Source organism: Peromyscus californicus, unplaced genomic scaffold (genome assembly GCF_007827085.1).
Source record: "Peromyscus californicus insignis strain IS unplaced genomic scaffold, ASM782708v3 Scaffold_15__1_contigs__length_86483966, whole genome shotgun sequence".
NCBI lineage: Eukaryota > Metazoa > Chordata > Mammalia > Rodentia > Cricetidae > Peromyscus > Peromyscus californicus.
This window is the reverse complement of record NW_026294447.1, coordinates 58,184,619-58,206,510: the sequence shown is the minus strand read 5'-3', so window position 1 is coordinate 58,206,510 and position 21,892 is coordinate 58,184,619. Positions and strand designations below refer to the sequence as shown.

General features: G+C 47.5%; 1 protein-coding gene across 4 annotated transcripts in view; it reads right to left on the bottom strand.

Annotated features, from left to right (window-relative positions):
• Wdr25 (WD repeat domain 25) overlaps nucleotides 1-21,892 on the bottom strand; it is a 133,032-nt gene that overhangs the window by 23,348 nt on the left and 87,792 nt on the right. For all 4 annotated transcript variants that reach the window (XM_052738960.1, XM_052738963.1, XM_052738961.1 and 1 more), the window contains one exon: nucleotides 15,178-15,308. In XM_052738960.1, the coding sequence (XP_052594920.1) occupies nucleotides 15,178-15,308 (131 nt within the window). The remainder of the gene's footprint in view (nucleotides 1-15,177; nucleotides 15,309-21,892) is intronic.

The following is a 21,892-nucleotide window of genomic DNA, read 5'->3' as shown; positions in this document are numbered from 1 at the left end:
GGCAGCAAGCCCCAGGACAGCTACAGCCCAGGCTGTGGAAGGAACAGCCAGTGATTTGGTGGGGGTGAGGGGCTGTGGAAAAGAGACATTCATGGGGACCCAGAAGATAGCTGGCCTCTAACCAACGGAGGCCAAGTGGAAGAAATGAGCTAAGAACAGACCCAGAGCTGATGGGGACAAGTCAACGACAGCCTGAGTTCTAGATAAAACACAGGCACTAGCTGAGGAAGGAGAGCAGGTGGGAGTGGGGAGGAGGGGGAACACAGAGGCCGGCCTCCCTCCCTCCCTCCCTTCCCCCTTCCTCCTCTCCTTCCTCCCTCCTCCTTTGTCCCTCCTCACTTCCTCCCTCCTCCCTCCTCCCTCCTCCCTCCTTCTACCTTCCTCCTTTCTCCATCTCTCCTCTCTCTTCCTCTGTCCCTTTCTCTTGCTTCCTTCTTTCCTTTTTCTTACTTTCTCTAGAAGCTTTGACCTAACAGCAGGACCTCAGTGGCGCTGGAGTGGCAGCTTCCAAGACTAGAAGCAGAAGAAGACAGAGCCAAAAAGAGAGACAAACCCACAGCTACAGCTGGAGGCCTCAAGGCTCACATCCATGCTCTTCTCCCAATAACGGAAAGAGCAAGTGCAGAATGGCTGCCAGTCTGTCTGCCCACAAAGGCGGGCATGACTTCCGAGCATGTGCCAGCCAGTCAGTGGGTATGTCACTCTGGGTGAGAACAGCCCTGACGAACAGAGAGCCACACAACCTGTGTTTCCAACCACAACAGAATTAGGTTAGGAGTTAAGAGCAGAAAGATATCTGGAGAATCTCTTCATGTTTGGAAATTAAATAATAGAATTCTAAACCCATATGTCAAAGAGGACGTCAGAATAAAATTAGAAAACTTTTAAATTGAATTAAAACAGTATATTTTATTTGTAGCAGGCAGAAAAGGAACCTGGGTAGCATTTAGCTGTTTCCATTAAAAAAAAAAAAAAACTCTAATGACCCAACTTGCTTGATTACTAGAAAAAAAGCAGGTGAAAACAAAGCAAGATAAAGAAAACGAAACGTAGAGCAGAAATCAATGAGGTTGGAAAAAGAAAAGCAATGAAGAAAATCGATACTTCATTGAGGGGATGACATGAACGCCATAGTCAGAAATCAAGAGGAGGTACCACAACGAAAGACACCATGAGCATTGAGGGGCACTGTGAACACGCTTTTGCATGTGCCTGTCACAGCTTCCATGAGATGAGATTGTTTTCTGAACTCACACATGAAGAAATGCATGCTCTGAATAGCCTTCTCTGTGACCTCCAAGAGACCAAGCGACATCAATGTTCTGTATTACCTCCAGGAGCTCTTCCAGGTCACAATGAAGACCAGAAGGAGCCCCACCCCTGCTCAGATGTTCCAGGGTCCCCAACCCCAAACTCTGGAAAGCACTTCAAAGTCAAACCTTTGAGTGTCAATGAGATGCCACAGTTGAGGTTCCATACCTGGCCACACATAATGCACTGAGAGCACACTAAAAATAGTGTATTAAATGAACTTCAAGCCATTGTACACAAGGTATAAATGAAACATAAATGAATTTTATGTTTAGCCTTCAGTCCTGTCCCCAAGTTCTATCATCATGCATATGTAAATATTCTAAAATCTAAAAGAATCAGAAATCCAAAACTACTTCTGGTCCCAAGCCTTTGGAATAAATGCACATTGAAATGTTCTGAGCATTCTGTTGTTAAGGAGGCCTGCCTTCAGGAGTACATTTAGCACAGCCGGAGACACTATGGCTTTTCACAGCCAACCTGATGTGCAGAAAGGACATGGTCAACCCCAGCTGGCTCAAGTCCTCCCTGTGGCAGGAGAACACACAGTTCCTGCCACGCTGCCTTCTATTTGGGGAAGAAAATACCCAAGCCAGTCCATTCTGGCCTGTCCGATCTCAAGGGACTGGGCACTGGGGGCATAGGCACTGAGAAACACATGAGGTTCAGTAGAGGCACAGCTCACTAGGGGCCTGGCCTGGCCAGGACTAAAGAGCAATACCTCCCCCACACAAACAACTTCCACCATCTTGAGATACTGACCTCAGATGTGCTCACCTAGCATACCTGCCTGCCAGGTAAGCATGACAAGGTTCATGACAGAAGACAAGACAGGGTCAGAAGAGCACAGCAATGAGACAAGAGGGATGCTGAACTGACCCGTAATGAGAAACAGCTATGTGCTCCATGCTACGGGCTCTAGAGAAGTGTGTGGTATGGGCACTATAGGCGGAGGGGAGAATCCCAGAAAGGATCGCCAAAACAGAAATGAAGGGTTCCTCCGATGGGCTGGTTAGTACACTGCAGATGACGGAGGACATTTCAACAGATACCTCCAAAACAGAAATGAAGGGTTCCTCCGATGGGCTGGTTAGTACACTGCAGATGACGGAGGACATTTCAACAGATACCTCCAAAACAGAAATGAAGGGTTCCTCCGATGGGCTGGTTAGTACACTGCAGATGACGGAGGACATTTCAACAGATACCTCCAAAACAGAAATGAAGGGTTCCTCCGATGGGCTGGTTAGTACACTGCAGATGACGGAGGACATTTCAACAGATACCTCCAAAACAGAAATGAAGGGTTCCTCCGATGGGCTGGTTAGTACACTGCAGATGACGGAGGACATTTCAACAGATACCTCCAGAGTTTACAAGAGCAAAGAGAAAGAAGACTGGAGGAAAACCCCAGGAGAGACTACGGAACAACTGTAGGGCACATGTCGGAGTGTGATATCAGGGCGGGGTGGCTCTGGGCGTCTGGATCCCCAGCACCCATACAAAATAAAAAGCTGGGCAGGCATAATACCTCACCTGTAATCCCAGCACTGAGGAGTCAGAGGCAGGGGATCTCCTGGGCAAGCCGGCCAGCTAGAATAGTCAAATCAGCGAGTTCTGGGTTCAGTGGGAGACCCCACCTCCATAAGTACAATGGAGAACAACTGAAGAAGACCTTCAACATGAACTTCTGGCCTCCATGAGCACCCACATACATGAGAACACACACACACACACACACACACACACACACACACACACACACACACACACACAGCTGTAAGGAAGGACAGAGCTGAGAACAAAATCCTTAGGATGGTAACGTGAGAATTTCCCCAGATGAATGACAGGTGCACATGGCAGGTCCAGAAGCCCCAGGGAACACAAAGTGGATAAAAGGGGCAACAGACAAAAATATAACACAGCTATATCTAGGTATAGACTTTTAAACTACAGAAAACTGGAGAGGGAGAAAACACCGTGCCAGCAGCCAGGCAGCAGAGAACCACATTTGCAGAGAAGCAAAGCGAACCACACTCAGGCTCCGCTCAGAGTCACACAGAGAACAAGGCAGAGCAGCCAAGGAACAGAGAGGAAGAAACCAGCAGCCGAGAATTCTTTACCTTGCAAATCTAGCTTTGAAAAATGGATAAGGGGTCAGTGAGAGGGCTAGTGGGTAGGAGCACTTGCTGAGCAAGCCTAACAACCTGATTTCAATCCCCAGAATCCACAATAGAAGGAGAAAGAAAACCAAGTTCATAAAGTTGTCTTCTGACTTCCAAAGCACAATGTGGCACACGTGCATGCCTGTGTTTGCACACATGATGATGATGATGATGATGATGATGATGATGATAATGATAATGTGGAGGAAAAATCTAGGCTTCTCAAAAAAGAAAAAAAAATCACAAACTTAAATGAATTTGTTTCCCATAGGCCCATCTTGCAAAACTGTTAAGAAATGTTTTTTAGGAAAAAAATGATAAAAGTGAGGAGCTCGGATGTACATTTCAAAACAGAAGAGGGCCAATGAGATGGCTCAGAAGGTAAAAGTACTCATTGTCAACCCTGGAGACCTGAGTTCGGTCCCTGGAACCCACTAACTCCCGGAAGTTATTCTTTGATAACACACACACACTTAAATAAAAGCAAACAAACAAAAAAAAGAAGACCGGGTATGGTGGCACACGCCTTCAGTCCCAGCACTCAGGAGTCAGAGGCAGGCAGATCTCTATGAGTTGGAGGCCAGCCTGGTCTACAGAGTGAGTTCCAGGACAGCCAGGGCTATCTAGTGAGATCCTGTCTCAAAAAAAAAAAAAGGAAGGAAGGAAGGAGATACAAGAAGTATAAACTGGCCTGTGACTCAATGTGAGGGTCACAGAAACAGGCCAAAGTGAAGGGTCTCTGAATGCACAACCACTGAAAAGTAATTCAAACTCTAATGTGTGCTTAACTCCAACTGTTTCTGGCAGCACTCACCTTGTATCTCACAGTTTCCTGCAACTTGGTCCTGAACACACAAGTGCCATCACACCATGAGGCACCAACCAACACTGCCTGTAACATCCCAGCTCCAATTCCAGGATATTACATTATAAATCATGGGGTTTTTACTGTATGTAAGATTTTTCTATCCTTATGTAAATGCAATGGTTAAATTAACAGAAAACAAAAACTTTTGACTCCTGCTGGGCGGTGGTGGCACACACCTTTGATCCCAGCACTTGGGAGGCAGAGAGGCGAATTTCTGTGAGTTTGAGCCAGCCTGGTCTACAGAGTGAGTTCCAGGACAGACTCAAAAGCTACTGAGAACCTCTGTCTCGAAAAAATAAAAAATATCTTTGGCTCCTTTCCTGCTGTCATTCTTTGGCATGTCAGTATCAAACCAGCATATTGTGGGACTGTATTAGAATGTCTGACTTAAAAAGTTAGCCAATGCCAGAATTGCTAACTTGAGTTTCATAAAAACCATTAAACGAGACAATAGGGAGATAGCCTGTTGGCAAAGTGCTTGCCTCAGCAAACCTAAGAACCTGAGTTCAATCCCCAGGACCTACATTTTAAAGAGCCAAGTATGATAGTGTAAGTTTGTCATCCCATCGCAGGAAGGCAGACCCCTGGGGCTTGCTGGCCAGGCAGCCTGGCTTCCTGGGCAAGTTCTATGGCAGTAAAACAACTTGTCTCAAAAGAGAGAGAGGGGGAGAGAGACAGAGACAGAGAGACAGAGACAGAGAGAGACAGAGAGAGAGGGGAATGACAGCTGCAGTCGTCCTCTGGCTTCCACACACACGTGCACATGCATGCAAATGAACACACACACACACACACACACACACTACTAAATGGGTTGTGGATTGGGTTTAGGGCAGAATTTCTAGTAACTTCTGAAGTGATCCCAAACATACTTCTGTAGTTTTATACTTCATGTTTATGCAAAGCAGAGTTCTCTGCACTGACAATTATAAAATCAGAATATCCATCAACTGAAAAATGATGAAGATGTTCATGTCCTTCAGTATCAAATAATCTGCCAAGACTTAATGCTTCGTGTAAAAACACACAAGTGCACCTACCTATCTCATTAGTACACAGATTTGTGTTCATCTTTAATAATGGTATGTACATAAATCATATGTGTATCAAAGAACTGTTGGAATATATTTCCTTATGATTTAGTACCAGTAAGCGCTTGATTTATAGATGTATTTTATATATCTAGATACCTGGAATTACATAAAAAAAAAAAACTTGGGGAAAAGGGGCTGCAAGAGGAAAAAGTTGAAGAAGCCCTCTTAAAAAGCACTCAGCATGGAATAAGGAGAGGGCTGAAGAGTAGATAATAGCACTTGCTGAGCGAGCTTGAAGACCTGAGTTCAAATCCCCAATCCCCATGGAAAACCTTCCTGTGTGGTTGCATACCTGTCGGCCCAGCACTGGGGTGGGGGTGGAGAGACAGAGATGGGTGGCGCTTGTGGGCTGCTGGTTTGACGCCAGGTTCGATGTGAAACCCATCTCAGTGGATAAAGGGAAAGTATCAGAGCAGGGCACCTGACGTCTTCCTCTGCCCTCTCTCCACACACGTTCACACACACGAGTAAATATTTAAAAACAAAAGGAAAACACCAAAGTGCCCAGCATGCCTTTGGAGTCCTATAGGATCAATGGAAAGTGGACTTGAATTAGCTTTAATGTAGCAAATTCCATAGCAACCCTCAGAAAGTTAGAGAAGGAAAAGCAGTGTGCTCAGAAAGCAGGAAAGACAACTGTACAAATGCTCGACTAAAACCGGAGAAGGGGTCAGGTTTGGTGGCATGGGCCTGTAATCCCACACCTGACAGCACAGAGGCAGGAGACTCAGGAATTCCAGAGGAGCGACGGAGTGAGGCGCTACCACTGAGGCCACAAGCTCAGAGGTCATGTGGCAAACAAACAAGCAAGATTTCCTCACAATAACCAAAAGAGAGCAGAAACCCTATCTTAACAGATGATCAGGGAAAGTAAGTTATTAGGAACACAGAAGGGCCAGCTCTCCAAGGCTTACAGTGTAAGCAACTAATAATAAGGTATCAAAATGCGTAAGGCAAAACTGAGAGACTTGCGGTGTGAGACTAATGAAGCCACATCACAGTTAGGGCCGTCAACTCTTCCTTCAGAAGTGGACAGACCCAGGAAGAGGAGCACAGTTACAATCCCAGCTCTTTGAAAGTGGAGGCAGGAGGATTGTTATAAGTTCAAGGCCAGCCTGGGCTGTGGAGTGAGATCCTATCTCTTTAAAACTGAAAAAGAAAAAGGCTGAAGGAATGAAAAAGAAATATGTCCAGGAGGGAGAAAAATCAATAAGGACACTAGTGTGCTCAACAAGACTCAAAAATGACAGCTAGAGACAGGAATAGACCTGTGGTTGAAGGGCCTAGGGACAGAGGCCAGGCTGCTACAGGCACAGGGCTCCTTTACTAGTGATGAAAATGTTCACAACTGACTGAGGTGATGGCTGCCGTGTGCTGGAAACACACCAAAAACTACTGTACTAACACTTTAAACAAGTGAGTTGAATGGTATCTGAATAAAGCTGTCACCAAAAGATTACCAAGCATTTAAAGTATATTCAGACAAAATAAAAATAACCTGGATCTCAAACCACTGGACACAAGCCATGGAAAGGAAGTCAGGTAAAGGAAGATAATTAAAATTTAAATTAAAATAATTTTAAGCACCTGAGGGTGAGAACCATTGGGCACAGCATAGAATTTTCCTCAGTGGCAACATATTTGGTAGAGGATACACAAAGCAGAAATCTATACACACTGTATTTACAGAATTACCACATATCTAAAGAGCCAGGTCTCTGCTCTTCACATCAAGTTTCCTAGTGGGTGGGTGCTAATGACAGTCCTATGTCACTGGCCTCTGGGCTCCTACAGTTTCTCAACAGCAACTCACCCAAGGAAACACTCAAAAGGAAAAGTTAGGGGCAAGTCTTAGAGGCTCTAGACTCTAGGAACTAGCTGCCCTCCTCTGCCCAGGGTTTGGGACTGCCTAGGAGACCACAGGGGTACCCCAACCACTTGTGAAGGTGACCAGTGGGGCTGGCAAATGCTTCAGACATCCTGAGACACAGACAGCTATTGGTGAAATTATTAAGGCCACTCCACGTAGTTAAAAGGGGAGATTTATTTAGTGGCGTAACTTACAAATGAAGGGATAGGTAACAGGGTCTGGGAAAGACGCAGTGCAGTCCGGCGGTGTTCTCTGGAGAACTCTGCTCGGTCTACCTCCAGCATCCAGGGTCCAGGAAACAAGAGAAGGCGGCGCATCCAGATCTTGGGTCTTCAGGGACCTCTCTTGGCCCCACCTTGTAGGCGTGATAGTTACCGAAGCCTCAATGGGGGTTGGAACTTCCAGATCAAAGCTGGAATGGCTACCCACTACACACAGCTACCTGTCTTCAGCAGTGGGCTTTGCTCTGCGGACTGAATCCCTTGAAGGAGTGGATAGTCCAGCTGGGCTGTGTTACATCATGCCCTGGGACAACACCTGGTATCTGGTAGGGGCTCAGAAAGCATCTGTGACATTGACAAATGACATGCTTCCTCTTCCTGCACTTCCTGCTTCAGATCCAACCCTCCATGGCTGTCTGTCTTTGCCTGAGAGCTGACCCTGTCAGGGCCAGTTTCCTCCCTAGACTGTAGGCAGTGGGCATATACTCGCAGTGGGTTAGGAGAATGCTTCCTGGTCTGAGCGTACACTGGAGATGGTGCCGGCTCTCCCTCCCAGGCCCACTAGGACAGAAAGAGCTATATAAAACAGGGTAGACGCGGCACTCACAGTCTGATAACAGAGGTTTGAGAGGTGGCCCAGAGCCTCACCCACCTCCACCTGACAGATAAGGAAATAGGATCCTGGGAAAAGCAAAGCACACCCGGAGTCCTGCCGCATATCTCCCTCTCCCTGCATCCCCAGCTCTGTGGGTCTCCTAGTCTCATCTGCATTGAAAAGTTTGCAGCAAAGCTTAGTCAGAACCGTAGAGAGGACAAAGAGTCCAGATAGAAAGGCGTTTTAATATGAAACAGATGAAAGAGACGGATGGAAAGTAATCAAAACCTCATTAGGGCAAATAAGCAACCTGCCTACAGTGTCACCAAAACTGATGGCATGGAGCACAGCGTGGGCGAAGCTGGGTCTCAAACGGCTGCCATCAGGGAGATGAAGGCACATGAAACCCTGACAATCCCACTCAGGGCACTAGCCTAGCACCCACACTCGGGCCTCAAGGCTGTGGTCACCAGGAGTTTTCAAACATCCCAATGCCAGGCCACCAGATGGGACAGGAAGGCAGGCAGCTCCCAGATGCGTCCACCCACTGGACCAGGTGGGTCAGTGCAGCCCCCGTCAGCTCAGGCCACCCCTACCCAGGGAGGAAACTCCATCCGAGGAAGGCCACCCACAACAGGGGCCGGCAATGAAATCAGTGGATTGTGCCTCTGTTTGCCTGCCAACGGGCTGGTTAATTACTCAGGATCTTTCTATCAGTCTTGATTAGAGCTATTAGTCATTCTTGTCAGTGCGTCTCTCCCAGAGCCTACTACGTGCTCTGCACAAATGTTAAGTGCTAGGACACAGCAGCAAAGAGACCCAATCCCTGCCTTGGGGGAGGCTCCCTTCTCCTGGGACACCCCAACTTAAAGGTAAATAGCTGTGATGACAAAAAGCCAGGCTGAGGATCCACAAGACCAAGGGCCAGCCAGGGCCCTGCTGTCACCTCATGTTAGGGCACATGCCATTGGGAACCTAGCACATGGCGCCAGAAGGGGGTCAAGAAGCCAATTCAGGGAGTCAAAATGTCCCTTTAAACACTTAAGAAAGGGAGGAAGAATGTAGAACAAACATGAAATATTGATGATCCGTGTCAAAGCAGCACCAGGGTGTGCTGAGCAAAAGTGAGCTAGCCTGTCAGAGCTGATATTATTGGGAGAACCCCGGAGCGGGCGGAAGTTGGAGGTTCAGAGCAACAGCGGGGGCCTGCAGCAGAAACACAGCAAGTCTCAACGCATCACAGCTGTCTTTCTCAAGGGTAGAGCAGGAGGCGACGCAAAAGCACTCAGCCCCCTGCCTGCCCGGCGTCTACCCCACACACAGGGAGGAACTGGGCCAGAGTCCAGCCTCCCCAGCTCTGAGAGACACTTGTCCTAGATTCTCTGAGGCTGCTCCAGTTCCCAGGCCAGGCCTGCCTTCTTTGAGCAGTGACTTGCTGAGGTTGGAGTTCCATCGTCCATCCTTGCGAAAGGATAATTCCTAAGGACGGGCTACAGCTTCTGAGCTGGAGCTTCCTTAACAAATGTGATATGAGAGGGGAGGAGTTGCTTTGATGACTTATCCTAACTTTTGCCTCCAAACACAATGAACTTGAAGGTGACCGTCATGGGACATGGTGCTGATGGGTCTATGTCTCAGTGTTCTGTCAGCTCTATGGCTCCCACACCATGCAGGGTTTAGAGCCAGGGTATCACCAGACTAGAAACCAGGAGGCTATTATTCCTGTTGTTATTATTACTGTTACAGCTGTTATTCCACCAGAACCCAGGAGTTGGAGAGGCCAGCCTTGGCCAAGAACCGCAGAGCCTGGGTCATACAGCACCTTACCCTACACAGGATATCCTGGGAATTCCCTGAAGTCATCATTCTAAACTGCAAACTGCCTTCACACCCTTGTCAGAGAGGCCTCTCCCTCGACATAGATCCCAGAGCAACCACTGGTTGGGCCATATGGCCCTGGGTGCTGCTCTGCTTCAGGCTCACTAGAAGATACAGTGCTGAGATGCTGAGATGACTGGGAGCCATCTGAGAGGCATCTGGGGATGAAGAAGCCATGGATGCCTAAGGAGACCAGAAGCTGACACAGGCATGGAGAAAGGTCACAGGTGGTACAGACCCACTGAGTTGAAGGCCTGGGGTGCTCACATGAGAGAAGCCAGGAACCACTGAGTTCAGAGGTCCTTTGAGAAGGGCTACTCAAAGGTTTTCACTCTCATCTTCTTCTGCATCCTCTGGAACCTGCTGACATGCAGAACCCTCCCCACCACAGGGGACTATGGAGGCAAAATCTATACCCTAGTGAGGACTGGCGCTCTCCTCTATGGGGCAAATATGAGAACCCTGCTCTGCAGACATCCTCACTGTTTCCCTCTGCCACAATGATGGGGGACTGTGCATCACAGCAGGTTTGCCTATTTTGCCTTGGATCACCCAGGTAGATAAGAAAGGGAGGATTTGAACCTAAGTCTCTTGCAGCTCAAGCCCCTGGCTCTGGAGAGAGGGGCACCCACAGCACCATGAAAGCCAGACTAAGGACACCCTTAGCATCAGACAACAGCCCTCCCAGAGAAGGTGCTGGAAGGAAGTAGTCACAAAATGTGGCCCCAGCAGCATCTGGCCAGCTTAGTGCAGCTGAGTACATCCTGCAGAGGCTGGATGTGAAGTCCGGCACTTTGTCGTGATGAGATGGGACTCCAGTCACCATGCCATGGCAGAGAGGTCAGCCAAGAAAAGGAGAAAGAGAGCCAAGCAGCCCGTTTTCCATAATTAACTGGGCTGGGCTGGACGGAATCAGAATCCCAACGTTTGACATTTTGCTGAGTTTTAAAGATTCAGAAAAATTTACTGACTGGCATGTAGCTTAAAAGTTATACTTCAGCTACTCATCGGAGCTCTTGCCTGAAGTCCTTGGGTGAGGCTGTTGGCCTGAAGTGGTCCCGCAGTGACGGGCTTGAGACCCTTGGTCCTGATGGCAGAAGCCTGCTCCTTGCCTGCAAAATGTTGGCTTACTTTGACTCAGAGTCTAAGTTATTACACTTGTGCTTAAGGGTCTAAATCCCCGGTGTGGAAGAGCTCCTGGAACAAAGATGCCATTATGGTGGACTGCATGACAAAGTAAACTCTAATAGTCCACTGTGAGAAAACAAGAAAAATGACCCAAACACCACTAGCTGGAGAACCATCCAGAAAAAAAAAAAAATTCCCTGAGCAAATGCGTGGAAAGAGGCCAGGTACAGCGGGCCCCACTTTGTCAGCAGCTCATGAGCCAGGTCCCTCTATACTCAGGGACAGCCAGAGTGTACATATCTGGGGCCTTGCAGGTTGTGCAGTCTCAGCTCTGCCATCGTAATATGAAAGCAGCCACAGACAGGACGTAAATGAATGCATGTGACTGCATTCCAATAAAACTTTATTTACCAAAATAAATAAATAAAAGGTGAGTGGAAAAAGTCCTTTTTCTGATTCCTTCTACGTGGAAATCTACCAGGTGCCTATCTGACGCTGTGCTGGGCACAGGAAATGAGACGAGAGCAAGTGAGGAAGACGTCACCAAAACTTGATCTCAAGCAAAACCCTTATAAGCTCCATAAAAAAAACCAGGAGTCAAGAGGATGGGTTGAAAAGACCAAACTGGCTCTATATTTAAAAAGAGACCAGAGGTGCTGGGCACAGTGGAGGGAAAACAACCAAATATCACCACGTCTCTCCGCCTAGCGGCTCTCTGGCCACTCCCCCTGAACTTCCTGTCATAAGACGCACACTGCTATCCCATAAGCTCTCCTTTTCCTGGGTGGTGACACAGGAAAGCTCAGACTGACAGTGAGCCAAGGTCTGTGTTCCTCCTGCTTCTACCCTCTATGCCCACTGCAGCCCTGATGGGACGGTCAGGAAAGGGCCACACTGCTGGGCGTGAAGGCAGAGATAGTCAGATCTCTGTGAGTTTGAGGCCAGCCTGGTCTACACAGAAAGTTCCAAGGCAGCCAAGACTACATAGTGAGACCTTCTCCCAAAACAAAAACAAACCAAAGAGGAGAGAAAAAGGCCCCGTTGCTCGCTGCAGACTTCAGCACCAGGGACAGAGCCTCTGCAGGCCCGTTCAGAGGGACCAGCAGCCACAGTGTCAAAGCAGGAAAGTGTGTTGTCCCCTGAGCCCAGCTGGTGCAAACAGAGCCACTGTGCCCCACTCTCTGTGACCCTGTGTGGGAGGACTGTTGGTGAAGAGGAAGTAAAAACAAACACTGTACAGATCCCTTCACCCACGTTATTAGCTTGGGAGAGACTCGCAAACGTGCCGATAGCAGCAACAGCAACATCTGCTTCTAATTGCTTCTCCCCAGAACTTGTCAGCTGGCGTCTGCCCCAGGAGAAAAGCTGGTATTTGCAACAAACTCTTAAATCAGATGGCATCCATAGTGAGTAATTTCCTACGTGTTTGGTCTTTGAGGCTAAAAACACAGAATGCACCTTTACAGGAGAGCTGGGCCATACAGTGGTCCCACACCAAGGGTCTGCTTATGAGGTTTCTTGTTTGGTTTTTCAACACATAGTTTCTCTGTGTAACAGTCCTGGCTGTCCTGGAACTCACTTTGTAGACTCAGACTGGCTTCTTGATCCCAAGTGCTGGGATTAAAGGTGTGTACCACCACCGCCCAGCTACATGTTTTTTATTTACACACCATGTTCAAATGTTGCCCTCTATTTATTATGTATTTGTGTACTAAAAAAAAAAAAAGAAGAAGAAGAAGAAAAAGTGTTCTAATGTTTTCAAAAATTCCACTGTGTCCACTAGTTTATGGGTAATAATCCTCTTTCCCAAATATTTTTGCAAAAAGCTTCTTTTGCAAAAGAAAAGTGTTTTCAAAGTGTATGGATCTATGTTGTCATTTAAGAAGTATCTGAAGGAAGAGGCCCACCAAGTACTCTGAAGGAAGGGTCTCTGTTGGAAGGTTCTGCTCAGAAGCCCACAGACCTTCTACAGCCTGCAGGGTACCGCTTTCCTGGAAAGCTAGTCTGGTGCACAGTGTGGATATGGATATAGAATCTGGGCTTTGGAGGCTTTGATGCATTGTCCCACATCAGCTCCACAAACAATGTCTCCAGGGTGGGGGCATCCCCAGGTAACATGGATGCCTTCGGGTAGGACCTCCTAGTACTACAGACCCTACAACACCGGTCCTCTTTATGATGAAATGGAAGAGGCCACTGCCTGCTGCCCTGCACCCCTCCTTCCCTATGAGCTTCCACGTAAGGGGAACGGGGCGCAGGAATGGCACAGGATGTGCCTCTACCTTCCTAGGACAAACTGAGAACAAGCTGGAGTCACCAAGCCCCTCAGTCACAGTCCTGACAGGCCTCACACACACCTCTGCCTCTCCACCTCCTCCATAGCTATTGCTACCAGCACAGAGCCCTTCCTCAGCCCAGCTCACCAACCTCCATGGATCCACAGCACTAGTTCCGATTAGACAACCCTCCTCTGGCCCAGGCCAAGACACAGCACTGAAGGTCTCTCCCAAGCCCATCCTGCTGCCCAGTGCCCTCACCAGCTAAGCCCATATATCTCTCATGTAGCTCACACTCCCACCTCCCATGTATGCACAGTCCACAGTCAAGACTCTCCAAGTGCCTGCCTGTGCCAGGCGCTCCAGCAAACAACAGAATCTTTGGCCCACAAAAGATTTGAGTGGAGAGAGACAGGCAGATACGAGAACATGAAAAATCCACACTGAGCCAGGTGATGGTAAAAACGATGGAGAGAAATAAAGTAGCAGAGAGGACAAGTGAACTCGAGGAGGGTGGTGGGCAAGGAAAGTGGCATTTGAGCGATGTTCCCTCCGGGCACATACCCTACATAGAGCACGGGAGGAGCATCAGTACACGTTTCTACAGGCAGCAAGTGTGCAGCACGTTCTGGGAAAGGCAGAGTGTGGCTGGGATGGGCTGATCATCAGGGGCTTTGGGGAGATCGTTTAAGCCTTGTGGATCATGGGCTTTTGCTGCAATTAAGATGGGAACCTGGAGATGCTGCCGGCGGACGCAGCCATCTGACTTAGATCACTCTGCGGCTGTGTGGAGAACAAATGGAAGGACCAGCAGTGAGAGCAAGCAAACAGGAAGCTCAAGCTCTCCTAGCTCGAGACAACGACAGCTCAGGCCAGCCACACCACACAGCAGCGGACACAGGCGGAAGGGCTGACGCTGTGAAGGGAGGAACACAGTTCCTGGCGATGACCATAGGGGTTCCATGGAAAGAGCCGAGGCGGGGCTGCTGCGGGGTCATCATGTGTTAAGAGGCAAAGACAACCGGAGCAGCAGGCTGCAGCAGGGCAGGAGTGGAAGACCCCCAGCTTTTAAGCCCCCTGAGGTCAACACCTCCTCCAGGAAGCCCCCTCAAGACAAGCTGACAAGCCATGTACATGTGTACACTGCAGAATGTTCTCTGCACTGGAGTTGTCTATCTCCTGGAGAACTCCAGGCTGACTCACTTTACACACACAATAGATACTTAACAAATCTTCAGGGTGATATGCTGCATAAATTTGTACCTGTGATGTTTTACTATCTAAATTGTTCTCTAAAACCTCTGAAAATGATGTTCATCCCTCATTAAATATGAAGTCAAAACTAACCTGCCTCAAATATACAGGTGCAGCTCTGTCCCTACTTATTCGAATTCCAGAGGAAATTCTCCCATAGAAAGGCTGGCCTCGCAGGCACTAAGTAGATGGTTTAGTCGGTAAAGTGCTTGCCTCAAAAGCGCTGAGTCCCTTAATTCAATCTCCAGAGCCCATGTAAAAGGTCAGGTGCAGTGGTGTGAGACTGCACTCTCACCACTGGAGAGGCATGACAGGTACAGCCCTGGAGCACTCTGGCTAGTCAGCCTACCCAGTCAGCAAGGCCCAGGGCCCAGTGAGACTCTGTGACAGCTCCTGAAACATCCAAGGTTGATCTCTGTCCTACACACACACACACACACACACACACACACACACACACACACACACACACACATTCCCCACACATGAAAGGCCAGCCTCGGAAAAAGGGTGTCACCTTGCCAGTCCTCATGTCCCAAGCTTTGATTTCAGAGCTGAAGCCGCCACATAAAAAGACGTTGTGATCTTTTGGATGAAATTTCAACGTGGTGATTCTGAAGTCACTCCGACCACTAAATACTTGGGTTCCTGTAACACAGACAGACAAGAAAGAGCGAGAAAATACTCAGATCACAAGTATTTCAAAGTGGAGATGTTCACACAGCTCTCCAGGGCCCTATGTGGCCCGGTGTAGACTTTCTGGGAACAGAGAAGGGTGGCAGTTCATTTCCACTCCCTGTCAAATCCCTCCCCAGAGACCCTGACTAACCCAGGCAGCTGATCCCAGGACTCCACCTTTCCCTACTCTGCCAGAGTTGTATGTCATCTCATTTCAACCACATGCCAACTAACCACGGCACAGCTGAACACAGGCTTGGGGAGGTTCAGGGAATTTCTCAGGCTGCATAGGCAATACAGGAGATTGTTGATCCAGAAATCTGAAAATCTAAAAGCAAAGTTGGTTGGAATTTATCTCAGGATCCATCTTCCAATCCTTATAAGAATGAAGATGGGTTTGTTACAGTGTGCGGCAGGTGTGGATGACCTGACATGCTGGGCCACAAATGACAGTGACCTGCACAGCAGCCCAGCCACAGAATGGACATCAGGTGTGGCTCACTGGGGTCTCACAAGCACTACAGGACTCGAGACGGCCCTGGTCATTCTTCATATCATCATAAACGGTTGTCGAGTCCCTCTGTGCACTGTGGTAAATATCTGGCACACACAGATCCATGCGGTGTGGAAACAGCTGTCGCTATGGTTTCCTAGAGGTGAGCAATAGAAACTTCAGAAGTGTCCATCATTCAGGGACAGTTAAAGCCAGCACTCCCTCCACTGCCCAGTGTGACTTGTACACCCCACAGCACTGATGGGATTCTTATCTGTCACATTTAATTTGTTCAAATCTGCACCAAGAAATCAGACCAGCTTTGAGAGGCACCACATGGGGAAGCACCTTGGCTTGGCTCCTGACACATCACTAGGGCCCAGGTTCATACACCAGGGACAGCACCTGCCACCTTCCAATAGCACAGAGGAGGCTTCCCTCAGAGACAGCACAAAATCGTCCTCAGCCAAGTGGGGAAATCTTGGCCACCTTTGGCTACTAGGTCTCCTCCACTGAACCAGGCAGTGGCAAAGTGGAACACAGAAGCTGACAGCCAAGGAGCTGGGAAGGTGGCTGTCTATAAAATCCATGCCAGAGAAGCATGAGAAGCTGAGTTTGATCCTAAAACCCACATAAAAAAAACTTGCTGGTGCATGCTTGCAACCCAAATACTGATGGGGAGACAGACAGGCAGATCCCTAAGGCTTGCTAAGACTCCCCTCATCAGTAAGCCCTGGATCCCAGTGAGAAGGTGGAAGGCTCCCAGGGAATGGTGCCCGAAGTTGACCACCCACCAGCTTCCACACACATGTACACTGGTGAGCACCTGCACGCACACAGCTGGTGGACAGGACAGTGTTGAGATGTCAAGCCCTAGAAGGCTGTGTATGTTCATTCTGGGCAGAAAGCACTCCCCGATGGCTTCTTCTGTCTGCTGACCCAATACACTGAGTAAGAACTTGGCCAGCTCCAGTTCGTCCGCTAAGGAAATGAAACTCATCAATCACAGCTTATGAGAGTCACAGAGGGACAACACAGATCCAATGGCCAGAGTCACTGTCTCCAAGCTTGTCTGTCTATGTCGCATTCAGGACAGACCTAAACAGACACCACTGTCATGCGGTGATTTGTTTATGAGTGACAAAATACACCACTGTGCCAATATAGCATAGACATGGTTTCTAAATACTTTTTTTAATTGTTTATTTGTGTGTCTTTGTTAAGAGTACATGCCAGGGGTGTGCAGGTTCCAGCATAGGCCAGAAGAGGTTCCCAGGCAGCTGCCTGACATGAGTGCTGGTCCTCTGGAAGAATAGCAAGTGCTCGTAACCACGGGGCCATCTCTCCACTGCCATTATCAACATTTTTTAAATACCAAAAAATAGGACCTCTTACAGAGTGAGGCAAAAATAAACTAGCCAATTTTAAATATATCTTAATATGCCATATATTAAGAGCATCAAGCAAACTTATTTTTTAATATTTTATGTATTAATTTGGGGTGAATGTGCATGTACAACATGCAGAGGTCAGTGGATAACCTGAAGGGGTTGGGTCTCTCCTTCGGCTATGTGAGTCTGGGGGATTAAACTTAGTTCTCCAGACTTGGCGGCAGATGCCTTTACCTACTGAGCCGTCCTGCCAGCCCAAGGGCATCACAACTTTCTAAAAATCATAAAAACCACATGGGCTATAGAGTTATAGCTATGATACTTTTAGTGGTAGCAGTAGAATCAAAAATGTTTTCTCTTATCTAAATGCAGATGGCGTCCTGTGATACAGGGCTTGAAAGCCATCCAACTGTGGTTTCTGTTTACCCAGTGAACTCAGGGAGGCTGACAGAGACTCCTCGAGGGAATGGGCCAGGATACAGGGTGCTGTCCACTGGCCACACAGCAGACATTCTCCACTCCCGGCCTCTAGTGATTTAGAGCCCGTTTTGTCTGGCAAACAACAGCCCTGCAACAAACCAGAAGGTGTTATTGTTATAGTCTCAACAACTTGGTTCAAAGTCAGATGAAATGTTCATTTAAAGAGTTTTAAAACAGATCAGAAAACTGATGAGTCCCACGGTCAAGGGTGCAGACAGACACTAGTTGTTCTGGTTTTGTTAGGTTCTTTTCATTTGATGCCAGGAACTGAACTCAGGACCTTGAGCATGCTAGACAAGCATTCTACCACTGAGCTACACTTCCCACCTGCCTAAGTAAAGTCTTCAAGAGATGACACTTAAGTCATTTTTGGCAACACCAAAAAACAAATAAATAGATCCATTTTCAGGTACCAGGGCATGGCTCTATAGTAAAATTTGTGCTTAATAAGGCCAAGGTCCTTGGTTCAAATGCCAGCATAGGGGGGAAAAAAAAAGAAAAGAAAGGGTGGGGAGTGTTGGGGGGAGAAGAAGTTTGTTTCAAAACATTCTCCCCAAAGTGAAAAATAATAATTATTAATTTTAAATTTTGAGAGGGCAGGGAGATGACTGAGTACATAAAGTGCTTGCTATATAAGCATGAGGATTTGAGTTTGAATCTCCAATACCCACAGAAAAAGCTTGGCATGGTGGCACATTCATGTAATCCTGGTGCTGGGTGGATGGAAATGTAGGGATTCCCTGGAGCTTACTGGCCAGACAGCCTAGCTGAATCAGTGAGCCCCAGGTTCAGTTAAAGACCCTGTCTCAGAAAAATAAGGTAAGGAGTGAATGAGAAAGACCTCACTGTCAACCTCTGGGCCTAACACACACACACAGGCACTGGAGTCTTGCTGTGTAGCTCACAAAGGCCCCTACTGAATGCTAGTACTCCTGACTCAGTCTCCTTTGCACAGACAGGCCCATCCCTGGGCAAACCTTGTTTTGCTTTTATTTTTGTTTTGTTGGGTTTTGAGACAAAGTCTAATTCTGTAGCTCAGGCTGGGAGACAACTCATTACGTAGCCCAGGCTGACCTCCCCAGGCTACCCTTCTGCTTCAGCCTCTCAAGTGCTAGAACTACAGGCATGAGCCACCACACACACCCAGCTGGTACACACTTCCCAGAGCACAGTTACTCCTACTCTGCACCTGCCCCTGCACCTGCCCTTTGCTTCAAAGAATGACTAAAAGCGCTGATTATTTTTTTCCTTCTACTCCCTCTTCTGGAGTCAAGGGGTGGCAGTCACTTGTCACTGCAGGAAGTCTGGAAATACCTAGCTTTTTATAAAGGAACACCTGTGCTTCTGTACGGTTAACATGGCTCAAGGCCCTCAGCGATGCAGGAGGGTAGATAACACTCCCCATCTGCCCTCCAGTAGCCCAAGTATTAAACAGGAGTAAAAATGGACCAAGCTAGGAAGAGCCACTGACAGAAAGCAGAGGCTGGAGAGGAGAGCTTTACCAACCTTTGTCATTCACTGCCCCTTTTCCTCCAAGACACTTCATGCAACCTCAGGTATAGGCATATACAGTAGGTGCAAAGACCAACTATTTGCTGATAATAATCATAAAAAATTTTAAAACAATTCTTTGGTATACATATAATTTTACTATTAACTAACAATTAAAGCAAATTTGCATACTAATGAGATGGACTGCTTGGTTATTTCTACATGAAGAATTAAATCTTGAGTATGTGTGGCAAGTCCTGTACCTCCAGGACTCGGGAAGAAGAGGCAGGAGGACAGCCTGGACTACACAGTAAGCTTCAGACCAGCCTAGGCTACAGAATGAGACCTTCTCTCAAGATACAAACAACAAAAAGAAAAAAAAAGAATTGTATTTGATACAACAGGATATATCATACTTTCAAAGTTTTTCAAAATTGCTGGATGTTCAGAGATGTTGAGAATGCCACTTTGCATAAATCCACTTTTAAGAAAATGACAGAAGTATGTCTAGGGCCATTCCAGAAACTATTGGAGAATCTGTCCCAAGTCAAACTTCATTCAACATTTTTTTAATGAAGCTGACTTTAAGAACAATTTTAAAGTCAACACTAACACAGTGCAATCCAAGGATGTACTAACTTGACACCCACATGTTGAGGAGTATAAAATATTAAAAGTCCTTATTTCCCAGAATGGAACTGCTACATTTCTGCAAGAGCAGAAAACTTTGTAAATACAGGCCTAGCACACTTCACCACACAGGAGTCTTGAGTCTGAGCTGAGGCGTTGGGTCAGGTCTCATGGGCATTATCTTGCCCAATGGCATTCCCAGTACACAATGCCCATGGTGTGTGCTCAGATCGAGGCTGCGGTGAAGTCATGGGATGCAACATAGGTGAGTGCTGCTAGAAACATCTGGGATCCACTACGCATTTGAGCTTGAATTACTTTTTGGTCACTGCACATTCAGAAACCTTCAACGGTTGCTGGGTTTTTCACAAGCCTACACTCAGTTACACAACCCTGCGGAGCTGTGATCACAGTTTTCGAAGCTGGGTTCTACAGCGTGGAAGATAGCCTTTTAAAACTGCAGCGCTGTTTTTGTGTTGTGTTATGTTGTTGCTCAGGGAACTCAGCAGGCTGTGGGTGCCCCATGAGGACTTCACACCCTCAAACCACCCTCATAAACAGTCACCGTACAGAAAGCTAATCTAACTGGGAATATGCTTTTTCTCCAGTTTACTCTTATTTTTTTCACAGCCCAAGCTTTTCTTCACCTTTTTTTTTTTTTTTTTTTTTTGAGTGTATGCTTGCAATGTAGCTGTGCAGGGAGAGTGTGGAGGCTAAAGGTTGATGTTGGATGTCTTCCTCAACTTACATTGAAAGTCTCTCACTGAGCCTGGAGTTCTTCAATCCGGCTAGACTGGTAGCCAGCGAGCCCCAGGCATGTGTCTCTGCCTCCCCTGGGCTGGGATTACAGTCAGGAGCCACCTCACTTGGCTTTTAGGTGAGTGCTGGGGATCCCAACTCAGGTCCTCATGCCTGAGAGGCAGATGCTCTACCCACTGAGCCATCTCTCCAGACCCTCTTCCATACCCCTTAGCTGCAGTCAGCGATCAGACACCAGTTGATACATAGGAAGCAAATGTCTGACCAAATAGAATAAAGAGAGGGTCTCTTCCCCTCTACACCCCCAGATCTGGAAATTTACTGCCCATCCTTAGACCCACATCAAAGGAAAACTCTCCCTGGGGTGTGTGTGGGGGGGGGGCAGGTGCTTTCCTGGGTCATTGGAGCACAGCATGGGACCAGTCATGTTTTCATTTGGAAATGGCAGCAAGTCACCAGGTGCTTGTTAAAAGGTGGGTGACATGACCTTGCTGACCACAGGAAAGAGAGGGTGGGAAGGTTGAGCTGCTAAAAGGTGATGATTGAAGTTTTCCTGCTAAAAAGAAAGAAAAAAAACATTTCTGAATGTTATTTCCCTCAATTCCCAAAGACACTGAAAATCTGTCTTTGAAAGGACTAAAATTTTCCACTTAGAAAGAGGCTGTCGTATCTATTTCCTCTTCTAAGAGCTGGGCTTTACTATTTCTCTTTGTTAAAGGGGTCCAAAGCTAAAAGATTTTTAATAAGCTAACAGGTACTTAATGGAAAACACTAGGGAAAAACCCTGCTAAGACTTCAGTTCGGAAATCAGCATCACAGCCACCATCATGGCCGGACGTTTGAGACAGTTGAGGTGATAATGCTGAGAGCCAGAGAGACCCAAGTCCCAGACCAGCTCTGTCACTTGTGATGGGACCTTGGGTGGTCCCTCCACTGCTGAGTCTCATGCAGTCAGGAAGACTGAACGCTAAGTGCCATACACAGCACTCTGTGGAGTAAGCAACCAAAGTGAACCATTATTGTTTGAAAAATTAAACCCCAACTTATTGAATTCATCTGTGGTTAAATTAAAAGCTAAAGCCAAGGGATGCTGGGTTCTAACAGCAGGAACCTTAAGAGACTAATGACTATTGAAGCTTTTGCATGAGGCCTGGATAATACAGCAGCCTGGGCTGGCTTCTGCCTTTGCTGAAGAGAAAGGCAGAGGATGCTGGGGGACATTCACCGGGGAGCAGGCTTGGCCAGAAGCACTAGTCACTCTTGAGGTGAAGGCCTTTCTCCTGGATTCTGTGGCCACTCTCTCCCCTCTC